Consider the following 24,519-nt stretch of genomic DNA (forward strand, 5'->3'; position numbering starts at 1 on the left):
GGCGGGGCATAGGGCTCTGGTTCTTCGGGCAGTTGGGATCATTGGCGTAGTGGCCGGGTCGCTGGCATCGGTGGCAGGTAACGTTGGCGCGGAAACCTGGTCGCATCGGGAGGCTCCCCCGGCCGGTCGGGGGCAGGGTGTTGCTGGCGGGAGCCACCAGGACGGTATCTCTTCCCCGACCCTGGCCTCCTCCTCCCCCTCGGGGGCGATGGAGCCCTTGGGCGGCTCTGTTCTGTTCGCTGGGCCCATTTCGGGGAACTCGGGTGCTTTCCCACCGGTCAGCCTCGTCGGCGAGTTGCCGGGGTTCAGTCAGTTTACTATCAAGGAGGTGCTGCCTGAGCTCGATGAAGCAGTTATTGGAGATGTGCTCCCATACAATAAGATCAAAGAGCTGCTCGTAAGTGGTCACCTTGCTGCCCTTGATCCACCCCTTGAAGGCTCGGCTAAAGTAGTTCACGTACTCCACCCAAGTCGTACCTGGGATCCGTTTGCAGTCGCGGAACCTCTGGCGGTACATCTCGGGCGTGAGTCCATATCGAGTGAGGAGGGCGGCTTTCATGTGGTCGTAGGATGTCATCTGATGGTCCGGGAGTTGCAGCAGGGTGTCTCGCCCTTCGTTGACAAACCTCCCCCATAACCTGGCTCCCCAGTCGCTCCAGGGAATCCGGTGGGAGGTCATGGCTACTTCGTAGGCTTTGAACCATTGCTGGATATCATCGTTCTGGTAATATTCTCTGACGACATCCTTGGGGATGTGGACCTTGGGGTCCGTAGTGACAGGGGGGCTCGGGTGTCCGGGGACCCCGAGGTCTTTGTTATGCCTCCGAATCTCTAGTTCCTTCAAGTTGCGCTCATGCTCGTAGGCTAGCTTTTTCTCTTCTAACTCTCTTTGCCTTTGTTTCTCTTCTCGCTCCTCTCGGAGCCATAAGTGTTCCAAAGTTATTTTTTGTTCCGCCAATTTGAGTTCTCCATCCAAGCGAAGTCGAGCCAGCTCCAATTCGTGGAGCCTGCTCTTCTCTCGTTCTCGGGCCTCCTCTGGTGAGAGACCCGGTCTTCTTTCTTCTGTCGGCGCGGTGCTTGTTTCGGTTGTTTCTTGGTTTTGGTTTTGGGGTACGGCCGTACCCGTCTCTGCCCAAGATTCTAGGGCGTGTTTGAAGTCCTCTTTCGTGCTCAGTCCTGTGGTAGCAATGCCTAGTTCTATGCAGAATTGTTTTAGTTCTCTGTGGCTGTATTCTTCTAGTTTTTCCATCTGGAGTTTTTCTGTTCCGCTCTCTTTTGTTGTCATGGTGGTTGTGTGTCGTGGGGTGAGTCACTCTCTGTACGATTATGCGTTGGCTCGGATCGCGCCGCTGGCCACCAATGTTAGACGGGGACCCGGAGGGTCGGCCGAGTACAGGGGGAGAGGCCTCCGGTGAGGGCCGTCTCCGGCGATCGTACAGATAAGTAACTTCCTCCCCCACAGATGGACACCACACAAGGATGAGTTCAACACACTTTATATACGAATCTTGAGGCAAGGTGATACGATACAGTGGGGTCAGGACACGAGGATCCTCCCAATTCTAGTCTCTGTATGGAAAAGGGGTAGCGGGACAGTCTTAGTACCGGTCCGGTACAGGTGCGGCAAGGGGGGAGCTCACAATCCTCGAGCTTGGGGGTCCGCACAGATGGGCCGCGGCAGCGCCAGCAGGCTAGGACGATTGTTCACAACGAGGAAGGCGACGGCAGCGCCAGCAGGCTACGAAGATGGTGCACGATGAGGAAGGCCGCGGCAGCGCCAGCAGGCCAAGACGATGGTTCACGTGGAAGAGGGCCGCAGCAGCGCCAGCAGGCCTTCAAGGATGAGTTCCTCACGGTGTCTCTCGACTCCAAGAAACAACTGCCTTCCTGTCTGGAGCTGCCCCAGTTATAGGTCTGGTCTCCTTTGATGTCCGGACCCTCGCACTTGGAGGTCGGGAGGTCCGGGATGAGGGAGTCCAGACACCCAGCAGGAGGGTGGAGCCAGCGCCCGGGGAGGCCAGGGGCGATCGACACCTGGCAGAGGGGAGCCATTGACACTCCTACTCCCATTGACCTGCCAAGTGGTCTCTTCACCCCCTGGGTGGATGGTGGTGCCTCGATGTCGGGGCCTGGCCAGGCCCAGGGTTGGGGTCGTGCCGAGGTCACGCGGCCTTGTTATGTCGTGTCCAAAGATGGCGGCTGGGCCGGGGCAGTGGTGCTGACGGAGGCCCGGGCCAGCCGATACTGGGGTGTTCGGGGGTTGGAGTTCCGTTGTGGACGGGTCGTGGGTTGCCCCAGCGGGTTGCCGGTATGGTTCTTGTCGGGGATACAGGGAGAGCAGGGGTCCGGTCCTCGTCATGCGGGGAGGGAGCGGGCCTTCTCCGAGGCCTGTCCAACACTGCCCCTCAATTCATCCAAAGTCTCTGCTCCTTCCTCGCCCACTGCCCCTCAATTCATCCAAAGACTCTACCCCTCCTTCTCCCACTGCCCCTCAATTCATCCAAAGACACTGCCCCTTCCTCTCCCACTGCCCCTCAATTCATCCAAAGACTCTGCCCCTTCCTCCCCCACTGCCCCTCAATTCATCCAAAGACTCTGCCCCTTCTTCCCCCACTGCCCCTCAATTCATCCAAAGACTCTGCCCCTTCACTGCCCCTCAATTCATCCAAAGACTCTGCCCCTTCCTCTCCCACTGCCCCTCAATTCATCCAAAGACTCTGCCCCTTCCTCTCCCACTGGCCTCAATTCATCCAAAGACTCTGCCCCTTCACTGCCCCTCAATTAATCCAAAGACTCTGCCCCTTCGTCTCCCACTGCTCCTCAATTCATCCAAAGACTCTGCCCCTTCGTCTCCCACTGCTCCTCAATTCATCCAAAGACTCTGCCCCTTCTTCTCCCACTGCCCTTCAATTCATCCAAAGACTCTGCCCCTTCCTCTCCCACTGCCCCTCAATTCATCCAAAGACTCTGCCCCTTCTTCTCCCACTGCCCTTCAATTCATCCAAAGACTCTGCCCCTTCCTCTCCCACTGCCCTTCAATTCATCCAAAGACTGCCCCTTCCTCTCCCACTGCCCCTCAATTCATCCAAAGACTCTGCCCCTTCCTCTCCCACTGGCCCTCAATTCATCCAAAGACTCTGCCCCTTCTTCTCCCACTGCCCCTCAATTCATCCAAAGACTCTGCCCTTCCTCTCCAACTGCCCCTCAATTCATCCAAAGACTCTGCCCCTTCTTCTCCCACTGCCCCTCAATTCATCCAAAGACTCTGCCCTTCCTCTCCAACTGCCCCTCAATTCATCCAAAGACTCTGCCCCTTCCTCTCCCACTGGCCCTCAATTCATCCAAAGACTCTGCCCCTTCTTCTCCCACTGCCCCTCAATGCATCCAAAGACTCTGCCCCTTCCTCTCCCACTGCCCCTCAATTCATCCAAAGACTCTGCCCCTTCCTCTCCCACTGGCCCTCAATTCATCCAAAGACTCTGCCCCTTCTTCTCCCACTGCCCCTCAATGCATCCAAAGACTCTGCCCCTTCCTCTCCCACTGGCCCTCAATTCATCCAAAGACTCTGCCCCTTCTTCTCCCACTGCCCCTCAATTCATCCAAAGACTCTGCCCCTTCCTCTCCCACTGCCCCTCCATTCATCCAAAGACTCTGCCCCTTCTTCTCCCACTGCCCCTCCATGCATTGCAGACTCTGCTCCTTCTTCTCCCACTGCCCCTCCATTAATCTCTGTCTCTCTTGCCCTCATCCTCGCTCTTTTGATCTGTCCATCGCTGTTCTCTGTCCTGTCATACTGTCCCTCCTTCCACTGTCCGTCAGTCTTCTCAGGTTGTCTGTCACTCCTGCGGTATAGCGCTTCTCATGGACAATCCATCACTCTGGCATTCATTCTGCTCTGTATCAAGTTGTGTTAAGTTTCGATTCTCGTCAGGGAGGGGCCCGGGTCACGTGATCTCCAGCAGGTTCTTGAAGACGAGGTTCCGCCAGACCCTGCGGTCCTTTCATGCCCCGGTCAGGAGAGAGAGAAGGGGGGAGCATGGGCGTCCGCAGGGGGGGGGCAAAGAGGGGCGCTTGCCCCCCCCCCCCTTGAGCAACCCTCCTTGCCCCCCCACCCCTCCCCCCGGACGCCCATGAAAACCATGACTTCAAGACGGTTCTCACTCTTTCCTCTCCTTTCTTTTATTTGCTTCCCTCTGAAATGGATCCAAAAAAGAAACGCTTTTGCTGGAAATTTTGCATTTTAATTCCAAAGTGCAGTATTGGGAATAAAAGGCTAAAAATATGAAAAATGGATAAATAACTAAATAAAGTAAGACAGTGGTAGCAAACTGGCAAAACTGATGTTATTCACACTGAAACACATTAGCGCCACTTTTACAGAGTTTGCCAGTGAAGCGCTATTTTTGGTTTCTTGTCTTTGTTTTCCCTGGACTTGGAACAAGTGCACCAATCCTGGAGGTACTGCAATGTGTGGATTGGAAAACAAAATGTGTGCTGCGGCTCTGCGTCCAGGGATGTGGTCTTTATGCCATACTGCTTACGTTTTGTAAGGATAGAAGCAATGGCCATTGAAATGGGTCCATTCAGGGCCCTGTAGTCGTGTCCTTAACTTTTCAGGCAAAAGCACTCCCTATAAGTGTTTGCTTTTTCCAGGATGTTGTTACCTTTTTTTGTGTAGGCCGCATATTGCACTTGTCTAGTGCGTAATTTAAATTGAGCTGCATCCAGGTGTTTATAGTGGGTAACAATTGGGTTGTAGTTGAAGACAGTGGGAGTTTTTCTCAGTGGGGCAGTATGGTGTTCAGTGGGGGAGAGGATGTGGCACTATGGTCAGAGCTGCTGAATTTGGAACTGGGAACCAGGTTCAGCCTTAATAACCAGTCCACCAGACCCCTCTCCTGCGAGAGCACAATCACATGCTAGACCTTAGAAGGCTTCGCAACACCTTAGAAGTCCTGGTGTCTTTCGCACAAACAGGTGGACCCTAGCATGACAAGTGTAGTTTAACCTTCAAGGCTTGTCCACCACTACCCATACTGAAGTTCGCCTCCAGTCTTGCGGGCAGGCCTATGAAGCAGCACACCCTAGAACAACAGTCACTGATTTCACAGGACCCTTGAGAAAGGCCAGCTCTAAGTCGGTGCAACCAGTATGACCGCACCTGTTACTGACTTTAGGTGGAGGCATCATATTTGCAAGTATATTATGGTTTTAAAAACGCTTGCTGCCTCCTTCCTGGTCTCCAGCACTTTTCGGCAACAATAAAAATGTCATGATGACTCTGGTGATTAATGTTCTTCCTATAGAGAGATCAGAATTTTGTCTAGTGGAAGTTTTCACTCATGGAAAGGTAGCTCAGAGGGTTAATGTACCGGCTGCAAGGAACATGCGCCATGCAGATCACAAAGTGCACATAATGTAAATAGGTCAGTGGGCTACTGCTTTTGTCAGAGATCCTTTTGTTACTTGCAGTTTATAAGTTAAAATCCTAACTTAGAACAGTGAGCTTTTAACTGTCATCTAAGAGCTGCATACAAACTGCAAGGTATAAATTAGAGCATTATGTCCCCCCCGCAGTCTTTGATTATCCTAATGTCCCAAAAAGTGTTCTTTTGGACAGAAATCAATTCTGATTATTAAGGAGAACCCCCAACCATGGTATTAGGTTTTAAATTCTGGGTATTGTGTTTCTCCAGACCAATCACTATAACACTCTACCGGCTACTAGTATGGTTGTCATGTGACTCCTACACCTTGTAGTCCTTAGTCTTATGTAACATTTTCAATACAGTGATTTACACACATATTGATTGTCTCTGTGTAATGTGTGTGATGTAAAGTGCTCTGACACCCTACAATGGTATAAGTATGTGCTGAAAATCAAATTAAATGCATCTGAGAAAGAGTGGTTGTGGAGACTTGGGGGGCACAGTTAAAGGGTGGTAGTGAGGGAATCCATGCAGAGGTGGTCATTGGGGGCACTAACAAACAATAATGCACAGGACACCACCAGCGCTATGGCTGGCCCTGCCCTTGAGGCCAGTCTGCCTCACCCAAAGGTACCTCCATTGGCCTTGTTTCAGCAGCAGTAGCTTCAACTCACCAGGGATTGGCAATGCAGGATTTGCACGCACACCAAACTAAGTTCGCAAACTTACAGTCACCCGGCTTCATTCACAAGCACTTTTAACATGTGCTGCCTGCTGTGGGGCCACTGAGATTAGTTATGTAGCAAAGGATGACCACATTATGCCGTAGTGTTGACTAAATTATGCTTTAAAAAAAAGGCTGCAGCGTAATGCAGTATACTTTCAGATGTTTTATTATTTTGATGTGTGTATGTGAGAAGTTGGCCTGGTATATAATGCTCACTAACTCTTAATGATCACTTTGTACCATGCCAAGCAACCCTTATGATGATGGTTGTAATTCAACCTTGTAGACCAGTTATCCTAGTGGTAACGTGGACAAAGCAGTCTTAGGCTAAACTCTGAAAGGCATGTGAAGCCAGCTGTTATACCATACACAACCCCCTTGAATACCAAATGAAAGGGACACCACACAGATATATATTGAAAATATATATTGATTTATTAACTATAAAATCCCCTGGACTCTTTATGAGCACAGAAGCACAAGCGTTAAATCACAAGACAGTTTAAAATACACAAAAGTTGCACAATATGGATGAGCCCTAGGGGCCACCTAAACCATATACTAAGAAAGTGGTATAAGAGATACCAGGAGGAAAGTGAAGAGGCCTAGGGCCTTGGGAATCGCTGGAGCTATTCGAGACTAGCTGTGACTAAGTCGGGAGAGGCCCACGGGACTCGGGTGCAGTGTTCAAAGTGCACGCACTTTCCAATACAAAGTCTATGGTGCGTAAAAAGTAGAAAGTTAGGAACCTTCCGAGTGACCTACGGAGCTGAAACTTAAAACACAGGCCCTTGGGATGTGTACCAGTGCAGGAGCACCGGTGGAGCTGAGTTACCTCACCCACAGGAAGCGGGTGCACAGGGTCGAAGTTGTGTCGGGTTTCGTCACGCTGGTCGATGGTGCTTGGAGCTGAAGATGCTGCAGGCGGCTCGATGAGAAGAGTTCCGGTGGATCCAAGGGTGGATCTGAAGATGTGAAGACCTGAAAGCAGAGGGGACAGTGTTCAAAGTCACTAGCCAGTGACTACCGTGGAACCAGATTGGAACCAGGCGATGTCGGGTGCAAACAGGCGTTGTCGGGTAGCTTCTTTCTACAGCCACGTGGATACCCGGGGTCGAGGACGTCCAGGAGTCGGTCACAAGCTGTCACACGCAGGCTTCTCGCGGTTGGCGGTGTCGGCACCTCGATCGGAGCAAACAGGCCTTGGCAAAGGCAAGCCAGGCAGAAGTTGAAAGATGCTTAACACTCGGACCAGCAAGGTCAGGGCGGGTGCTCCTTTTCACAGGAGCTTGGGTAGGTCTGGAGCAACCAGACCTGCTGTGTAAATCTTCGGTTTCATCGCCAAGATGGCCGCTGACCACGTGGCTAGTGGCCGGGATGGCGCGTCGAGTGGCACAATGCAAAAGGGCCCCACGCAGATCGTGGAGATGCTGGAGGGCTGATCTTCGGTGCAAGGGCTGCTCGGTGGTGGGGGTTCTCAGTCCCCAAAGCACAACGTCGAGGATGCCTCAGAAGCTGCGCAGTCAGCTTTTCGAGTGTCTTCCAAGAGGTCCGGTCCCACGTCACTCGGTGCCTCCACGGGTCCCTTCTTTGCAGGGACTGTGGATCGGGCTCTGAGAGGTCTGGGAGTCTGGTTCTTGTCGGGCTCTGGGCTCGGTCTCCGGCGGGAGGCGGCGGCAAAGCAGACGTCGAGTTGCTGGTTGGTACCTGTTTTCACAGGGTGACCACTCCTAGGCCACAAGGGAGATTCTCTTCAGTCTTCTGTGCAGCAGAATGTCGAAGTCCAGTCTTCTTCTTGTTTAAAGTTGATTTCAGGATGATCTGCTGTGCAATGGCACTGCTCCCGCTCTTATTCCCAATCTGAGGGGTGGATCACCTACTAGGTCCCTCCTCTGGGAGGAACCAGGAAGGGGGGCGGCTACACCCCCTTTCCTTTGTCCAGCTCCTCGCCAGGACTGGGGCTGGGAGGCCCCAGAACCGGTTTGGACTGGCCTATGCACGGGGACACCTTGTGTGCCCCGGGCATGTCTGATTCTATTCAGCCCTGTCCTACCCAATACACAAAATCCTGTCTGGGGTGGTGCTCGCACCTCCCAAGGCAGGAAACCCTTTGTCCAGGCCACCATCTGCCGAGTTTCGGTCAGCAGCAGGAGGCCAGACTCCTGTCTGTGGTGGCAGCATCCATTTTGTACTGCTGAGGCTCTGTTTAACTTTAACCGGGGTTAAGGCTACACACATGTCGTGTCCCTCTAGAAGGGTGGAATGCTATCCCCGTCGCCAGAACTGGCGAGGGGATAGTATTCCAATTCGTATGACACCTTACTCGACATGTTTTGATAAAGCCAAACCAAAGATAGCATTTAACCGCGAGGATTATAATGCACTTAAGAGTATATGGTATGGCAATATCCCGGAACAGCTTAGGGAGTGGTTCCCGACAGCTGCAGACAGGCTCAGCTCATGCTAGAGCACCATCTCACATATTTCCAAGCACTCTGCCTCCAGGATTGATGAGGCCTTCCATAGGAGTGGCTGATAGGAACATATGTGTCCAGTTTAGGGTTAGGCACAGGCATACTGTACCTAAGTAAGAGGTGATTACACCAACTTACCCCAGCTGAGTGATCAGCCAGTTGTGTCAAATATGGAGGCCAGGCCAGGGGTGGCACAATACATGCTGCAGCCCCTGGTAGGCCTTGGCTACACCTATGCCCTGGGTACCTATGGTACACTGTTACAGGGGCCTATAAGGTGAACCAATTCCAATTGTGTTATGCACCTAAGGTACATGGAGTCCATTTTAAGGAGAGAGCAATCGGCCTGGGGCCCTGAATAGCAGGATCCCAGGTCAACTAAGTCAAAAACCAGCTATACACCAGGCAAAAAGTTTGGGGGTAACCATAGTCAGATATCCACCTTCCTACATAACCCCCCCCCCCCAAACGAAAGGAGATAAGGCTATCCTTGACCAGGTAAGCCTATATTGCCTAAGTGGCCATATAAGGAAGTACCAGCTCTGGCTTGGTAACCCCCTGTTTCATGGTCCACTAAGCAATCCCTCACCCTAAGGGAATCTGAGGGTCTCCACCATAGGGAATCTCTACCTGTGGTGTGTCTTTGCAAAGTCAAAGGCTGGTGTTGAGATGGAGTACTGAAGTGAGTCTCCTCTGTAGGGCTCAGCTTCCTCCAATCACTCTCCACCATGTGTGCCTTTCTTTCTCTGACTGAGTTGCACTGTGCTCTCAGGGTCAACCTCTGGCTACCTAAAGCTGGAGGCTGGGTCCCTCTGTTTGGCTTACTGGAGGGACAGGTCAGGTTTGGGGCCTTTTGGTCCCAGGTTTGGCTGTGCCCAACAATATCCATCTGGGGGAGGTCCCTAACTACTTTTAAGGGGGATCCCTCAGGAGTTTTTAAAGTTTTCACCTCACTAGGGCTACTAGTTTCGGTGCCCCTAATCTGTTGATGGGGGTGCTTTATTTGACAGGGGGCCCTTTGGGTCTCACTGTCCTTCTTGTCCTCTGCAGCCCTGGGCTGAGTAAGGCAAGGTAGAGAGGGGCAGGTTACCTGCTCCAGACTGGGTCCCTCCTGAGAAGGGTCCACTGCCATCAGAGGCTCTGTCAGGCCAGGCCTAACAACCTCTGGGACAGTTCCTTCATCAGGGGTAAGATCAGTTCCCTGAGGAGGCTGATCCTTTCCTAAAGTCTGGTGGGAGGGAGATTTCTCTTCTTCCTCAATGCTCTCTGTTTGGGTGGAGTGATCCATCATTTCAGGCTTCACTACCCATGTATCAGTTTGAGTTTGGGCTGTGGCCATCACAGCCCCACCAACCTTTTCAGGAGGAGACTCAGTTTGGGTATGGGCTGTTATCCGTACAGCCCTGCTACTCTCTTCAGGAGGGAAGTTATCTAAAGATGGGGCTGAGGTTTGCTCAGCCCTCCCAACCTTTTCAGGAAGGACATCTTGAATTGGGGCTGTAGCCATTACAGCCCCACTAACCTTTCCATGGAGATTTACCATTCTAGAATGGGTTTGCTGTTCAACCTCAGCCCAGGCTGAGATTTCCAAATCATTACCCAGTAGGCAATCTACAGGCAAGTTTGCTGACACTGCCACTCTCTTTGGGCCAGTGACACCTCCCCAGCTAAGATTGACTACTGCCATGGGATGATTGGATTCTATGCCATCAATGTTTGTCACCTGATATCTGGCATCAGGTAAAAGTTGCCTTGAGGGGACTAGACATTCAGCCACCATGGTGATGCTAGCCCCTGTGTCTCTGAAGGCCTCAACTTTCAAGCCATTGATGAGGGGCTCCTGTCTATACTTGCTCAAAGTGTTTGGGCAAGCAGTGAAATTGGCAAACCCCATGCCAGTCTCATAGACAAGAGTATCTGTGTTAGGGGACCTGGATAGGCCAGAGTCCACCTGTCCTCCAAAAGTAAACCCACCCAAATTCTTGGGGGTGCTCCCACCACCTGGGGGACCACTGCTAACAGTGACAGGAGGTGTTGGAGCCTTACCTGGAGGTATATTCTCTTTATTGCCATTCTTGGGACAACAGCTATCTGTTTTGTAATGCCCAACCTGTTTACAGGTATGACAATAAGGCTTTTTCTGGGTTGTAGAAGTGTCTTGGGACCCACCCCCATTCTTGGAGTTTTGGGGCCATGGGGAAGTCTTTTCCTTACTTTTATCCCCACCCTTCTCTTGAGGCTTGGTAGTCTCTTTCTTTTGGTCACCACCCTGGTTCTTAGGCCTGATCCTGGTTCTGACCCATTTGTCTGCCCTCCTACCCAATTCTTGTGGGGAGGTCAGATCAGAGTCAACCAGGTGCTGATGTAGAAGCTGATTTTGACAATTACTTAAGATTTGCTCTCTCATAATTAAATTATACAATCCTGTATAGTCATTAACCTTACTTCCCAGCAACCAGCCCTTCAGAGCCTTAGTGGCACACTCAACAAATTCAGACCAGTCCTGAGTCTGTGTCTTCTGGGTATCTCTGAACATTAACCTGTACTGTTCAGTGGTTAAGCCTAACCCATCAATCTGAGCACTCTTCAGGACCATGTAGTTTCTAGAATCCCCATCACTAACTGTGAGGAGTCTGTCTCTGCCTCTACCTTCAAAGGAGAGCCACAAGATTGCTGCCCACTGCTCCTGAGGGATCTGCTGTACTCTGCAGGCTCTCTCCATTGCAGTTATCCATTTATGGATGTCATCCCCAGCTTTGTAGGGGGGCACAATCTTACTCAGGTTTCTTGTATCAAAGGACCTGTCTTTATCCTTCTGGATATTGCTGCTACCAGTGGATCCTAATCCACTCTCTCTAGGCTGTCTTGCTCTAGCAAGTTTCTCTTGGGCCAGGGCAATTTCTAACTCTTGTCTCTGGACTCTCAATTCAGCCTCTCTAATTTGAGTTTCTCTCAATTTGGTCTCATGTTCCCTTCTCTGAGGGCTAGTCATCCTCCTTCTGGAGTGACCATGAGAACCTCTAGAAGCATGGGAGTTGTCAGTCACCTGAGTGAGTCCTTCTCCTCCTAGGCTCCTGGTTAAGTCCACCTGGGGGTCTGAATGGGTTGTTACCTGATTCATTCCCAAGTTGACTTAAGTTAGCCTGGTTCAGTCTACTGACCAGCACCTGACTATCTCTGTCATCATCTGACTCACTGCTTTCCACCTCCTCCTCTTCCTCCTCTTCCTCTACATCTACCTGAGGAGCTCCAGTGGTGGAGGCTTCCTCATCTACCAGGATGATAGGGGCAGGGATGTCTACAGTGTCATCCTCTGAAGGATGGCCTCCTTCAGTATCCCCTGTGGGGTTTACCTTAGAGGGCTTCAGAGTCTCAGACTGGTCTAAGAGCTCTCTTAGGTGGTCTGTAGTAGGGGAAGGCCCTGTCTTCAGACCCCTTAAGACACAAAGCTGTCTTAATTCCTTAAAGGAAAAAATAGCAAATTTGGATGGTGCCCTTGGAGGGTCACTCTCAACAGGAGTAAGTCCACTGGACCCCTCTGCTCCAGACATTGCTCTAGTGTGGGTGGATGTGTTGCAATCTACCTACACTGGTGTTTACCTACTAAACCTATCTAGTAGTTGTAGCTAGGGTGTGCTACTCCCTTTGCTCTACAACAACTAAGTTCAGTAGAACTTAAGTATACTAGTCTTGTTTTATATGTACCTAGCAGGTACCTGTATGATCTTTCAAATGATAATCTCAAAGATTGTAATGGTAAAACAGCAAGCTCAGATCCCAATCCGCTGCTCACCAATGTGAGAAGTTGGCCTGGTATATAATGCTCACTAACTCTTAATGATCACTTTGTACCATGCCAAGCAACCCTTATGATGATGGTTGTAATTCAACCTTGTAGACCAGTTATCCTAGTGGTAACGTGGACAAAGCAGTCTTAGGCTAAACTCTGAAAGGCATGTGAAGCCAGCTGTTATACCATACACAACCCCCTTGAATACCAAATGAAAGGGACACCACACAGATATATATTGAAAATATATATTGATTTATTAACTATAAAATCCCCTGGACTCTTTATGAGCACAGAAGCACAAGCGTTAAATCACAAGACAGTTTAAAATACACAAAAGTTGCACAATATGGATGAGCCCTAGGGGCCACCTAAACCATATACTAAGAAAGTGGTATAAGAGATACCAGGAGGAAAGTGAAGAGGCCTAGGGCCTTGGGAATCGCTGGAGCTATTCGAGACTAGCTGTGACTAAGTCGGGAGAGGCCCACGGGACTCGGGTGCAGTGTTCAAAGTGCACGCACTTTCCAATACAAAGTCTATGGTGCGTAAAAAGTACAAAGTTAGAAAGTTAGGAACCTTCCGAGTGACCTACGGAGCTGAAACTTAAAACACAGGCCCTTGGGATGTGTACCAGTGCAGGAGCACCGGCGGAGCTGAGTTACCTCACCCACAGGAAGCGGGTGCACAGAGTCGAAGTTGTGTCGGGTTTCGTCACGCTGGTCGATGGTGCTTGGAGCTGAAGATGCTGCAGGCGGCTCGATGAGAAGAGTTCCGGTGGATCCAAGGGTGGATCTGAAGATGTGAAGACCTGAAAGCAGAGGGGACAGTGTTCAAAGTCACTAGCCAGTGACTACCGTGGAACCAGATTGGAACCAGGCGATGTCGGGTGCAAACAGGCGTTGTCGGGTAGCTTCTTTCTGCAGCCACGTGGATACCCGGGGTCGAGGACGTCCAGGAGTCGGTCACAAGCTGTTCCACGCAGGCTTCTCGCGGTTGGCGGTGTCGGCACCTCGATCGGAGCAAACAGGCCTTGGCAAAGGCAAGCCAGGCAGAAGTTGAAAGATGCTTAACACTCGGACCAGCAAGGTCAGGGCGGGTGCTCCTTTTCACAGGAGCCTGGGTAGGTCTGGAGCAACCAGACCTGCTGTGTAAATCTTCGGTTTCGTCGCCAAGATGGCCGCTGACCACGTGGCTAGTGGCCGGGATGGCGCGTCGAGTGGCACAATGCAAAAGGGCCCCACGCAGATCGTGGAGATGCTGGAGGGCTGATCTTCGGTGCAAGGGCTGCTCGGTAGTGGGGGTTCTCAGTCCCCAAAGCACAACGTCGAGGATGCCTCAGAAGCTGCGCAGTCAGCTTTTCGAGTGTCTTCCAAGAGGTCCGGTCCCACGTCACTCGGTGCCTCCACGGGTCCCTTCTTTGCAGGGACTGTGGATCGGGCTCTGAGAGGTCTGGGAGTCTGGTTCTTGTTGGGCTCTGGGCTCGGTCTCCGGCGGGAGGCGGCGGCAAAGCAGACGTCGAGTTGCTGGTTGGTACCTGTTTTCACAGGGTGGCCACTCCTAGGCCACAAGGGAGATTCTCTTCAGTCTTCTGTGCAGCAGAATGTCGAAGTCCAGTCTTCTTCTTGTTTAAAGTTGATTTCAGGATGATCTGCTGTGCAATGGCACTGCTCCCGCTCTTATTCCCAATCTGAGGGGTGGATCACCTACTAGGTCCCTCCTCTGGGAGGAACCAGGAAGGGGGGCGGCTACACCCCCTTTCCTTTGTCCAGCTCCTCGCCAGGACTGGGGCTGGGAGGCCCCAGAACCGGTTTGGACTGGCCTATGCACGGGGACACCTTGTGTGCCCCGGGCATGTCTGATTCTATTCAGCCCTGTCCTACCCAATACACAAAATCCTGTCTGGGGTGGTGCTCGCACCTCCCAAGGCAGGAAACCCTTTGTCCAGGCCACCATCTGCCGAGTTTCGGTCAGCAGCAGGAGGCCAGACTCGTGTCTGTGGTGGCAGCATCCATTTTGTGATGCTGAGGCTCTGTTTAACTTTAACCGGGGTTAAGGCTACACACATGTCGTGTCCCTCTAGAAGGGTGGAATGCTATCCCCGTCGCCAGAACTGGCGAGGGGATAGTATTCCAATACGTATGACACCTTACTCGACATGTTTTGATAAAGTCAAACCAAAGATAGCATTTAACCGCGAGGATTATAATGCACTTAAGAGTATATGGTATGGCAATATCCCGGAACAGCTTAGGGAGTGGTTCCCGACAGCTGCAGACAGGCTCAGCTCATGCTAGAGCACCATCTCACATATTTCCAAGCACTCTGCCTCCAGGATTGATGAGGCCTTCCATAGGAGTGGCTGATAGGAACATATGTGTCCAGTTTAGGGTTTAGGCACAGGCATACTGTACCTAAGTAAGAGGTGATTACACCAACTTACCCCAGCTGAGTGATCAGCCAGTTGTGTCAAATATGGAGGCCAGGCCAGGGGTGGCACAATACATGCTGCAGCCCCTGGTAGGCCTTGGCTACACCTATGCCCTGGGTACCTATGGTACACTGTTACAGGGGCCTATAAGGTGAACCAATTCCAATTGTGTTATGCACCTAAGGTACATGGAGTCCATTTTAAGGAGAGAGCAATCGGCCTGGGGCCCTGAATAGCAGGATCCCAGGTCAACTAAGTCCAAAAACCAGCTAAACACCAGGCAAAAAGTTTGGGGGTAACCATAGTCAGATATCCACCTTCCTACAGTGTACACATGCTAACAGTCTCTGGAAAGATTTTGCCTTATTAGTACCAGTGTAACATACAAACGAAGCAGTGAGAAAGGTGACCAGTCAACCTTTACAATAGGCCATCCACTCCGCAGCAACACACGTCACATTTTATATTAACTTTTGATATGTTTGAGCTACGAAGAATTTATTAGTTTAAATGGTCAGATCATGCAGCAGATCTTGCATTATGAGGCAAATATGGCAGAGCCATAATTTTAGAGAAAACATTTGCAAACTAGGATATTTTGCCATTCCTGTGTGAACTGCTGTTGTGGGAAAAGGGAGAAGTGTTGATGACAGAAACTCCATGGCTCGTAGACAAATGGCTTGTGTTTCCACATTTTATCGTATTTGGTACATTCTGTGATTATTAGAAGCATATCCCACTTTGTGAATATATTTTAATGTCAATAACTCATTATAACCTTAAATAATCATGTGTATCCATTGGTTGATTAAACTGGGCAGTGAAATGCCAAACAAATACTAAAAATTGGGATGTCTGCGCATTCTGGCCACACCTCTGGCTCCACCCACAGTTCCAATCCTTTGGTTATTCCCGCCCTCTGATTCTCCGCCCACTGTTCCCCTACTTTTTTTCCCCACTTCGACCACTGTGTAAGACTCAGAATCCCTGGACCTGTGATGTGGCACAGCTGCGGGCGCCGCATGTGCCTCACATTTACGGTGCCAGGCTTACGCATAAGGGAGCTGGCCATTATTGTATCCCTAAACGTGGGCACGTTGTCAGTTTAGCATTGACTGCACGTAGAGGGACTCTAAGTTTTGTTTTAAAAAATATAGCTAACATTTGGACCTATACATTTTATTTTGTATAAATTAATTGAATGTGTGTAAAATTTAGCAATGCCCAGGGAATTCTAGTAAAGGGAGCACCCATTGGCGAATCAATAGCGTGTGTGATTGCTGCATTATTTATTACTAACTTTGACGTTGTGCTTTAACTTTGGATAAAAGTTATCCTGAATTCTAGCACCAAGAAGCCAATATTGGTGAATATGTGTGCTACAAATAATCTCTAACATACACTGTGCATACAGTATATTTAATCTAGTACTTTAATCATAGGCTGTTAAAGTATTCTGATAAAAATCGAATCGTGCTGAAGACAGCCTTGATTAGTGTTGGATCGAGGACCCGGAAGTCTGCACACCTAGCAGACAGAGATAAAGCACCTTGTCAGAAAGTTTAGCGTTTTCCCTACAGGTGGTGTTTGTTGGCCTGTGGCAGGGTCAGTCACATGTCCTGGATTCCTGGCATTTAATCGAGTCTATTCTAGTTCTGCCCCCCAGTGTTTCTTGTGCCCCACCTGGCACACATCATGTCGGAGGATGGTGATGACGTTAACATTTTGCCCCCCTCTGGAAAATTTTCTGCGGACGCCCATGGGGGGAAGCCCTCATGAAGAAGGGGAGAAACACGCAGAGCAGCCCTGTGAGTTGAACTTTATTTTTGAAAGATGTTTTCTTTGTTTTGCAAACAGTGGTACAACTGGGCTGGGCCCCACCCCCGTTGATAATTACCATCGGGCGTTGAAACAGATACACAACGGGGCCAGTTTACAGGCAAATAACACTTATCAATTTGTTAACATTAAATGCAAATGCTTAAAGGTAATCGATATCTGCCATTTAGTTTCTGTTTCTATTTCACATGTTACATGAATGTGGCCCTCGGCTCTCGCCTTCTAGTTATAAAGAGGCTCAGGTCCATTCCTGGGCACTCAGAAGGCGCCACTGGGATCCCAAACATTATGAGGGGGAAGAGGCTTGGATAGGACAATTAGGACTTGAGTGAATGAATTACACAATTGCAAAATGATTCCGTAATTGTGGAAAAGTCCTCCTGGAATCATCATCTGCTGCTGCAATTATTAATAGACGCATTACTTAATAAGCATTGGCAAAGTCAATAGGTCTCGCTTTGTGACCTATTTACTTTGCCAATGTATTCTAAACACGCTTCAAAGAATCCCTGATCCTGTGCAAGGTGGATACAGTTAAACCAGCACTTGTAATGCTATAGGTCGAAACTTTCACCTATTGGTATTGTAAATGACAATGCTTCGTATGTATGTGCACTTTGTACTCAAAGTCATTGTTTGAAGAATTTCAAAACACATAAATAAGAGGCATTGCCATTTACAATGCTAATAGCTCAAAATCTCGCAAATGCGAGACCTATTGCATTGCAAATGCTTGTTTGTAAGTAAGACTGCACTCCATGGGGGCATTGCTTAGACATCATCATGGTGGATGCAGCCTAGTGAAGCTCCGACCACCCAAGCGATGATCTGCAATAATCTGCCGATATCCCTCTCCTGAGTGAGCCAAATCCACTGCTCCTGCACTCGGAGCAAAGAGGCGTCCTTGATCCTGGCGCCGGGCTGATCTGACACCGAGAGTGGACACTACAGGTGACAGAGGAGTCATGGCGATAGGTAATGGTATGCGATGGTAGCTACCAGCCTTTTTAATTCAACAGCCCACGCCTAATATTTAGGAATAAAATTGCGAAGAGGAGTGCCTGTTGATTTTAATCACATCTGTCTGTCGCAAGCAGATTTATTGGTTCTGCTACCACGTTCTTCTTCACTTCTTGGTTTTTGTTTGGACACACTTTTCCTTTTCTTGTGAACTGAATGGCGACCAGCGTTGAGAAAGGGGCCCAGTCTGGTGAGTACTTGCCAGTTGCCCTGAGGGTGGTGTTCCCGTGAGGTGTCATTCTGTTCTTTACACATTTTTTGCAGAAATCTGTCTGCTTTCAATCTTATGTGGTGGATGCTCTGTATGGATTAAGGTCTCAGACATCGTGTTTTATTGTTCTAGGCGACTGTCAAGAGTTGTTGGCCAATATGTTTTCTTTTTAACTTTCTAAAGAATGCCGGGCGTATTGCAGTAAATACCCCCGAAGAAAAGATAGGGAGTGTAACAGAGATCATGGACATGTGACTGGTCTGTTGCAAGATAGACTGACATTACTTGCGCCCAAAAGGACAGGGTTTATCGATTGTTGATGAACATTATACAGCAAAACAATATCCATAGGCAGCGTTTACGCCCCTCCCCCTTTAGGACACACTTTCATTGACAAAATCACACCACTGTGGGGAGAACTCCTGGTTGGCCTAATAATACTGGGCGTCAACTGGATTGAAGCCATGTCAACCTTGGACCGCCGACGTGAGTCAGGACATAGGCACCAATCGGGAGAATCCAAACTCCACCAGCTACCACCACACCTGGGTGAAATGCCCGCCACGTTCCTTTCAGCAGTAGATTACTCCCTATCCAGATTTGACTACTTCTTCTTACCATGCAGCCACATACATAGGGCCTCACATGTCAATCCTGCCAAGAGGCCTTTCCGACCACCCCCGATCTACTTAGACTCCACATTGGGCAAACAAACTCCCCCTTCGGATGATGCTTGTCACCCTGGCACCTCGGCGACCCGGGTTACCAAGACGTTCTCCGACAGGCAATTAAAGACTATCTATTGTCCAATTTGGGCACTGCCCCCTCCAGTGTTATACTGTGGAAAGCCCTTAAACCCACTGTTCCCGGGGTGGACATCAACTTTAGTGCAGGGAAAAACGCAAGAGCCTTGCACAAATAGTAGACCTAGAAAATCCAAAGCTGCAGAGACCTCGGACCCAATACCACAAAGCAGCCTCCTCCACGTACAACAACAAATCCATCAGCATCTCACTAATGAGATGTATGAGATCTGGTTAGCGACCCAACATAGGATTTATCAATGGGGTGACAAATCAAACAAAATGCTTCATCGTTTGTGTCAGGCGGCGATGTTCCCCGCCTCGGTGTCGGCACTGCGAAACGCGGACAGAGTCCTTTGTACTACCCCGACAGTCGTCCAAGGATGCCTCTTTATACGAGCAGAAGGAACTCGTATCGCGAGGGACAATAGGGGAATTTCCAACAGACAGATCACCCAAAAATCTCCCAGACTACCTGAGCAACCAGCTAGATGCCCCCATTACCACAGAGGAACTCGGTGCGGCTTTATCCAACATGCACGCCGGTCGCGCACCTGGCCCCAATGGCTTCCTTAGTGACTTCTTAGTGACACATGGCGCAGCTCGGCCACATCTTTTGGATGCACTCCATGAGGCTCTGGAGCAGCACATCTTACTTCCTGATTGGTGCCATGCCGAGATAGTGGTGTTCCTTAAACCAGGCCAACCCCCAGAAGAACCATCTTCTTACAACCCCATCCTCCTCCTAAATTTGAACCCAAACTGATAGGTACGGTCCTTGCTGACCGCCTCCACACGTGTATCCACAAACTGATCCACCGGTGCAGCTTCATGCTGCACCGGTCTACCCAGCACAATATTAGGCAGGTTCACAATGCCATTCTGAAGGCCCCGCAGCTGGGCTGCCCTGCGGCCATTCTTTTGGCTGATACAGATAAGGCGTTTGATTCCCTGAGTTGGACATATTTTTTTCAGCTCCTCTGATCTCTCAACTTTGCCCTTCGCTTTTTGTCTTGCATACAATTATTACACACAGAGTTCTCAGCCTCTGTGCGGGTAGCAGGCTTTCGGTCCGCACCCTTCCCAATACGTCGGGGTTTTAGGCAGGGTTTCCCCCTGCATTAATTGCAATTTGTGCTCGCCACAGAGCCCTTAGCTACATGGGTGCAGCGGGACTCATTAATTTGTGGGTATGAATGGTCACAAGACCTGTCCGATAGTATTGCGCTTTATGCAGACAAGGTATTATTATTGTTAACCGATCCTGGATTTTCCCGATACTTTGGGTGTTTAGGGTGACCTCCAGCCTTGGAGACAGTCCAGCGAAGTCAGTTGCTATTTCCAGTATGCGGTCACCATGGGCGCGTCTCCTGGGCTTCGCAGTTCTCTCATGCAACCAAGGGCTTCAAATATCCGGGAGTCTTCATCTCGCCTTGTCCCACGATATCTTTGGCACATAATATCAATCCACGCACGTGGTTCGCCCAGGTTAATGCACCCCTTAACAATTTCCTATGGGGAGGGGGCATTGTCCGTGTTGCGCTACGAACCTGCACCCAGTCGACGTACTGTGGCGGGATTGCGGTGGCCGATATATATGCCTACTTTGTGGTATCTCATCTGTTGAATATCAACGAGTGGTGGTACAGCTCATACACCGATCCAGTGTTTGCTGTGGAGTGACATGCAATAAAGGGTACCCCCCTCTTGAGCCTCCTCCACAGTCGTAAAAACATTGGCCACTCAACCCCCACCTGCAGAACTGTCATCCAGCTCTGGCGTTATATCGTGACTAAAATGGGCTGGGACGGGCGCCTGATGCAGACAGCCCCTCTGTGGCAGGGTATCTACCTGCGACCTGTTGCCGGATTTCCAGGCTTCAGAGCCTGGGACCTCACTGTAATCTCTATCATGAATGACATTCTGCTGGGACCCACTCTCAAATCGTTTCAGCAACTGCAGATAGAATTCCACTTGCACTGGACACCGTTTTACAAATATCTGCAGCTGAGACACGCCCTGACTCTCCTAATCTGTTCGCTGGAGGTCTACCAGAATTTCACACCCTTGAGGGACGTTTACTAATGGGGAAACTTGGCACACATAAGATCCGGCAAATCTACCAGGCACTGACTACCCATATCCAAACCACAGTACAAAAAACCCGAGATGCGTGGGAAGCCAACATCCCGACCTTACAGACGATGCCTGGACTGAGGCTCTAGCTAGTCACGAGTTGCCACTATAACCACATGTTACAGCATAATCCATGTTAAATACCTCCACTGAGCATACTACACCCGCTCCCCCTTCTGGAGGATGGGCGTTATCCAGTCCCCCATATGTCTCAGATGCGGAGAATCGGAGGGGACCTTCTTACACACGGTCTGGAGCTGTGGGGCAATGTAACCATTTTGGCATGCCTGGGTCGGGTCCTGTACTGGCGTCTTCCATTCGATCCCAAGCTTTTCTTGATTCACAGCACCGAAGGGATAGCGGGAATCGCTATAAACAACATCTACTATTTTTGGGCCTCACACTTGCCAAGCGGGCATTGCCCAAACATGGAAGGGTACCTCCCCTCCATCAATGGGTGGGTGGAGAAAGGCCGCGGACAAATCCATGGAGGCTGAAATCGGAGTGTATCAGGCATGTGGTTGTCCACGAAAATATGGTCTTACTGGGCAACATACGGCAGTAAAGACTTGCCTCCCATCAGACCCTCCCTAAACGAGGCAATCAAATCAAACTGGACCAATATTTAGGTAAGATGAGTCGCTCTGTTCAGGTGTACATGTTTAGATGACATTTTACTGATAGTGAAATATATAGTAAAGTAACCTGTGCCAAGTTTAGTTATTGGGCCTGTATGTTCACAGGCAATGTTGTTTGAATATAATTGGTACTATCTCATATAAACTGTAGCACCCGCCTCCCCAAGCGCCTTGAGACCCTCTGGGTGAGTAGTGCGCTATATACATTTCTGAACTTGAACTATCCAAAATGTATGCTTCGAGCATCGCCCGCTATGTACCGTTAAGTCAATAAAATGTATTAATAATAAAAAAAAGACTGCACTCCATATATCTACACTTATTTCTTGCACTTTCATCTCTGCAGGTAAAACTTCAAGAGTGGCTGCGTCTTCTTAAGAAAGAGGACAAATATTTTCAGGAGTCTAAAATCAAGGAAGAAGAACAGTATCAAACCATGAGGGTGAGTGGCTGCAGTGAGTCCTGTGTCTGTGTATGTCCCTGCCCATGTCTTTTTGCGATCTCTTAGAGTTCAAGAACACAGAGGCTGATGAGTCACCCTACAAATTGTGTCATGGTCCCCAGCAAATGAATATACTGACAGGAGTCACTGCCCTTGGATATTGGGAATGCATTCGGCCTAGGGTTCATCCTAAAAAAATCAAGAATTACTCTTCTGATACTAAGGTAGTACTTACACACACACTGTGTGTGTTAGAGTATGTGCACAGGTGTGGCATTATCTGACTGTGAGTACGTGCCAGTGTGTGCATGCATGTTCACACTTAGACATGTGTCTATGTATTTGTTCAAGTATGGATGGCCCTGGAGTTACCTGATGGAGTGCATGCATGTCTGAGGATCTCTATATCTGTCTGTTTTTTGGGCTTGGATTAGTGCTTGTGTGTGTTTGCACATGCATATATAGGGTTTGAGATACAGAGTATGCAAATACATGTGTGTGTCTATGTGCATGTGTGGTTGAGAGTTGTGTATGCTTTAGTCTGTGGGTTTGTACTTGCATATGAGGATGTTTCTATGAGTTTGCGTATCACAAGGTGTGATACATGCATACGTCTGGAGTTACACAACCATGAGATTTTATATGCATCTTTGTGTGAGTGTATTTATATGTATGGATGTGTAATTCTGTGCCTGCATGGACTGAAGATATCCATCTGTGAGTCTTTACAAGGTTTGTGTGTGAGTGTGCACATTAATGTGTGCATTTGTATGAGTGTGTACCTCGGGGATGTGTATGCATGGATCTGTTATACATCTGTGTGACTTTATATGCATCTGTGTGGGAGTATATATATGCATGGATGTGTGCCTCTGTGCTGTGAGTCTGTGCATGCATGGACTGAGGATATCCACCTGTGAGTTTGTACAAGGTTTGTGTTTGAGTCTGGAAATGTATGTGTGGTTCTATGTGGGTGTGTACCTCTGTGGGTTGTGTATGCGGGGATCAGTAATGATCTATACATCCATCAGACTGAGCAAGCCTGGTGTAAGCTCCTTCCTAAACAAAGGTTTTATCAGTGAAATCCTTCTATGGTCTTGTATATACATCAACAAACCACAGAACATCCAAGAGAGTTCATCGAAGTAAAAAACAATGATCGGCCACAAGCGGTACAAAAGAGAGTGGTGATGGACCACGATCAGGGGCAGGAGCGACGAACGTCAGAGAGGGGCTGATGGACATGTTGGTTGAGGTTGTTTGCCTCTGGTGTCCTGAGGTCTGTCCTACAGTGGCTATGAAACAGGCCACGGATATCCCTTTCTGCCCTTGACTCCCAGGATAGCAAGGTCGAGGAGTCAAAGGCTTCTGACAGCGGCAGAAGAAGCGGCAGGCACTCAGAACCCAACAGTCAATCAACAGACACAATAATATTATGTCTAGCCTAATACTTATCTTTATTAAGAAAAAAATATTTTAAGGTTACAACAAAAAATACCACCCAGTTCAATAAAGGTACAATTACACGTTTGCACTGTACGATCCCCAGAATAGCGCAGCGGACCTCTGGTAGCCTCTACTCTCTAAGATTCTAGATACTTTAGTCCCCTGTATGAGCATAGGTATGAATCAAGCACAGACCCTGGGGTACCCCACGGACTGCTATGTATCAGTTCAGTGACTTTTGCCTCAAGGAGTTCACCCAGGTAAAAACTATATTTTTCAGACCGCACATTCCTCTGCCCTGCTGTACGTACTTGGTGGTGGTGTGCTCGGAGTACCCGTTCCTATAGCACAAGCTATAATTGTACGGAGCTGTAGGGCATCCTCATTGGAGCCAATGCCTGTTAGTTAATCAGTTTGTCAGGTCTCCATCGTGCCACTTGTCATTGACAGTGTGGGCTTCAAGGACAGTTGCACAAAGATGCTCGATGATGACAGTTGCAACCGCATGGTCGAGGCTTCAGCAAATGGTCATCATTGGCAGTTGCGACTAAAGCTCGAAAGCTTTTGAACTGATTGAGTTAGATTTTATGGCATAACCTGGAAGCTTACCTTATGCAAATCTCCTTTATTGCCAACTAACAGCAGCAACAATTGAAGACTATAGAACTTCAAAAACATTTTAATAGGCTATAAACTCCCGCCACATGCAGTGTGCTCCCTTTCGGTGTTGCTTCTGCTCATACGATAAGTACAGCCTTTATAATACTAATACTTAGGGCTGATATCGATGTTGGCGGTCCAAACTGCCTCATTAGGATGCGATTGAACAATGTTATGTCACGTGCCTATATAACACTATGGGAGCATGCATTCTGGCTGTAAATCGTCTGTAATGCATGCTCCGATAGTGAAATTGAAAGTGCGGTTCATCCCTACCTCCTGCACCCCGTGCAGGGATCAACAGGGGTGCACCATAGATGCCCCCTCTGCCTCCAACCAGAGACCGTGCATCAAAGGAGGCCTTGCTGGGGGCTCCCAAACAAGCTTTTGCAATGGTTTCGATGTCGGACAGACCGGCCCTTGAAATTACAGGCCGGCTGCCATCTGGCGGATGGGCTCGAGAGCCTCTCGGA

General features: G+C 49.4%; 1 protein-coding gene across 1 annotated transcript in view; it reads left to right on the forward strand.

The window, feature by feature from the left end:
• The window catches only part of LOC147710222 (E3 ubiquitin-protein ligase TRIM39-like), a 279,063-nt gene that overhangs the window by 88,067 nt on the left and 166,477 nt on the right, over nucleotides 1-24,519 (forward strand). The window contains exon 2 of the mRNA XM_086920901.1: nucleotides 21,845-21,940. Within this exon, the coding sequence (XP_086777027.1) occupies nucleotides 21,845-21,940 (96 nt within the window). The remainder of the gene's footprint in view (nucleotides 1-21,844; nucleotides 21,941-24,519) is intronic.

The sequence above is a fragment of the Lissotriton vulgaris genome, chromosome 5, assembly GCF_964263255.1.
Source record: "Lissotriton vulgaris chromosome 5, aLisVul1.2, whole genome shotgun sequence".
NCBI classification, from domain to species: domain Eukaryota; kingdom Metazoa; phylum Chordata; class Amphibia; order Caudata; family Salamandridae; genus Lissotriton; species Lissotriton vulgaris.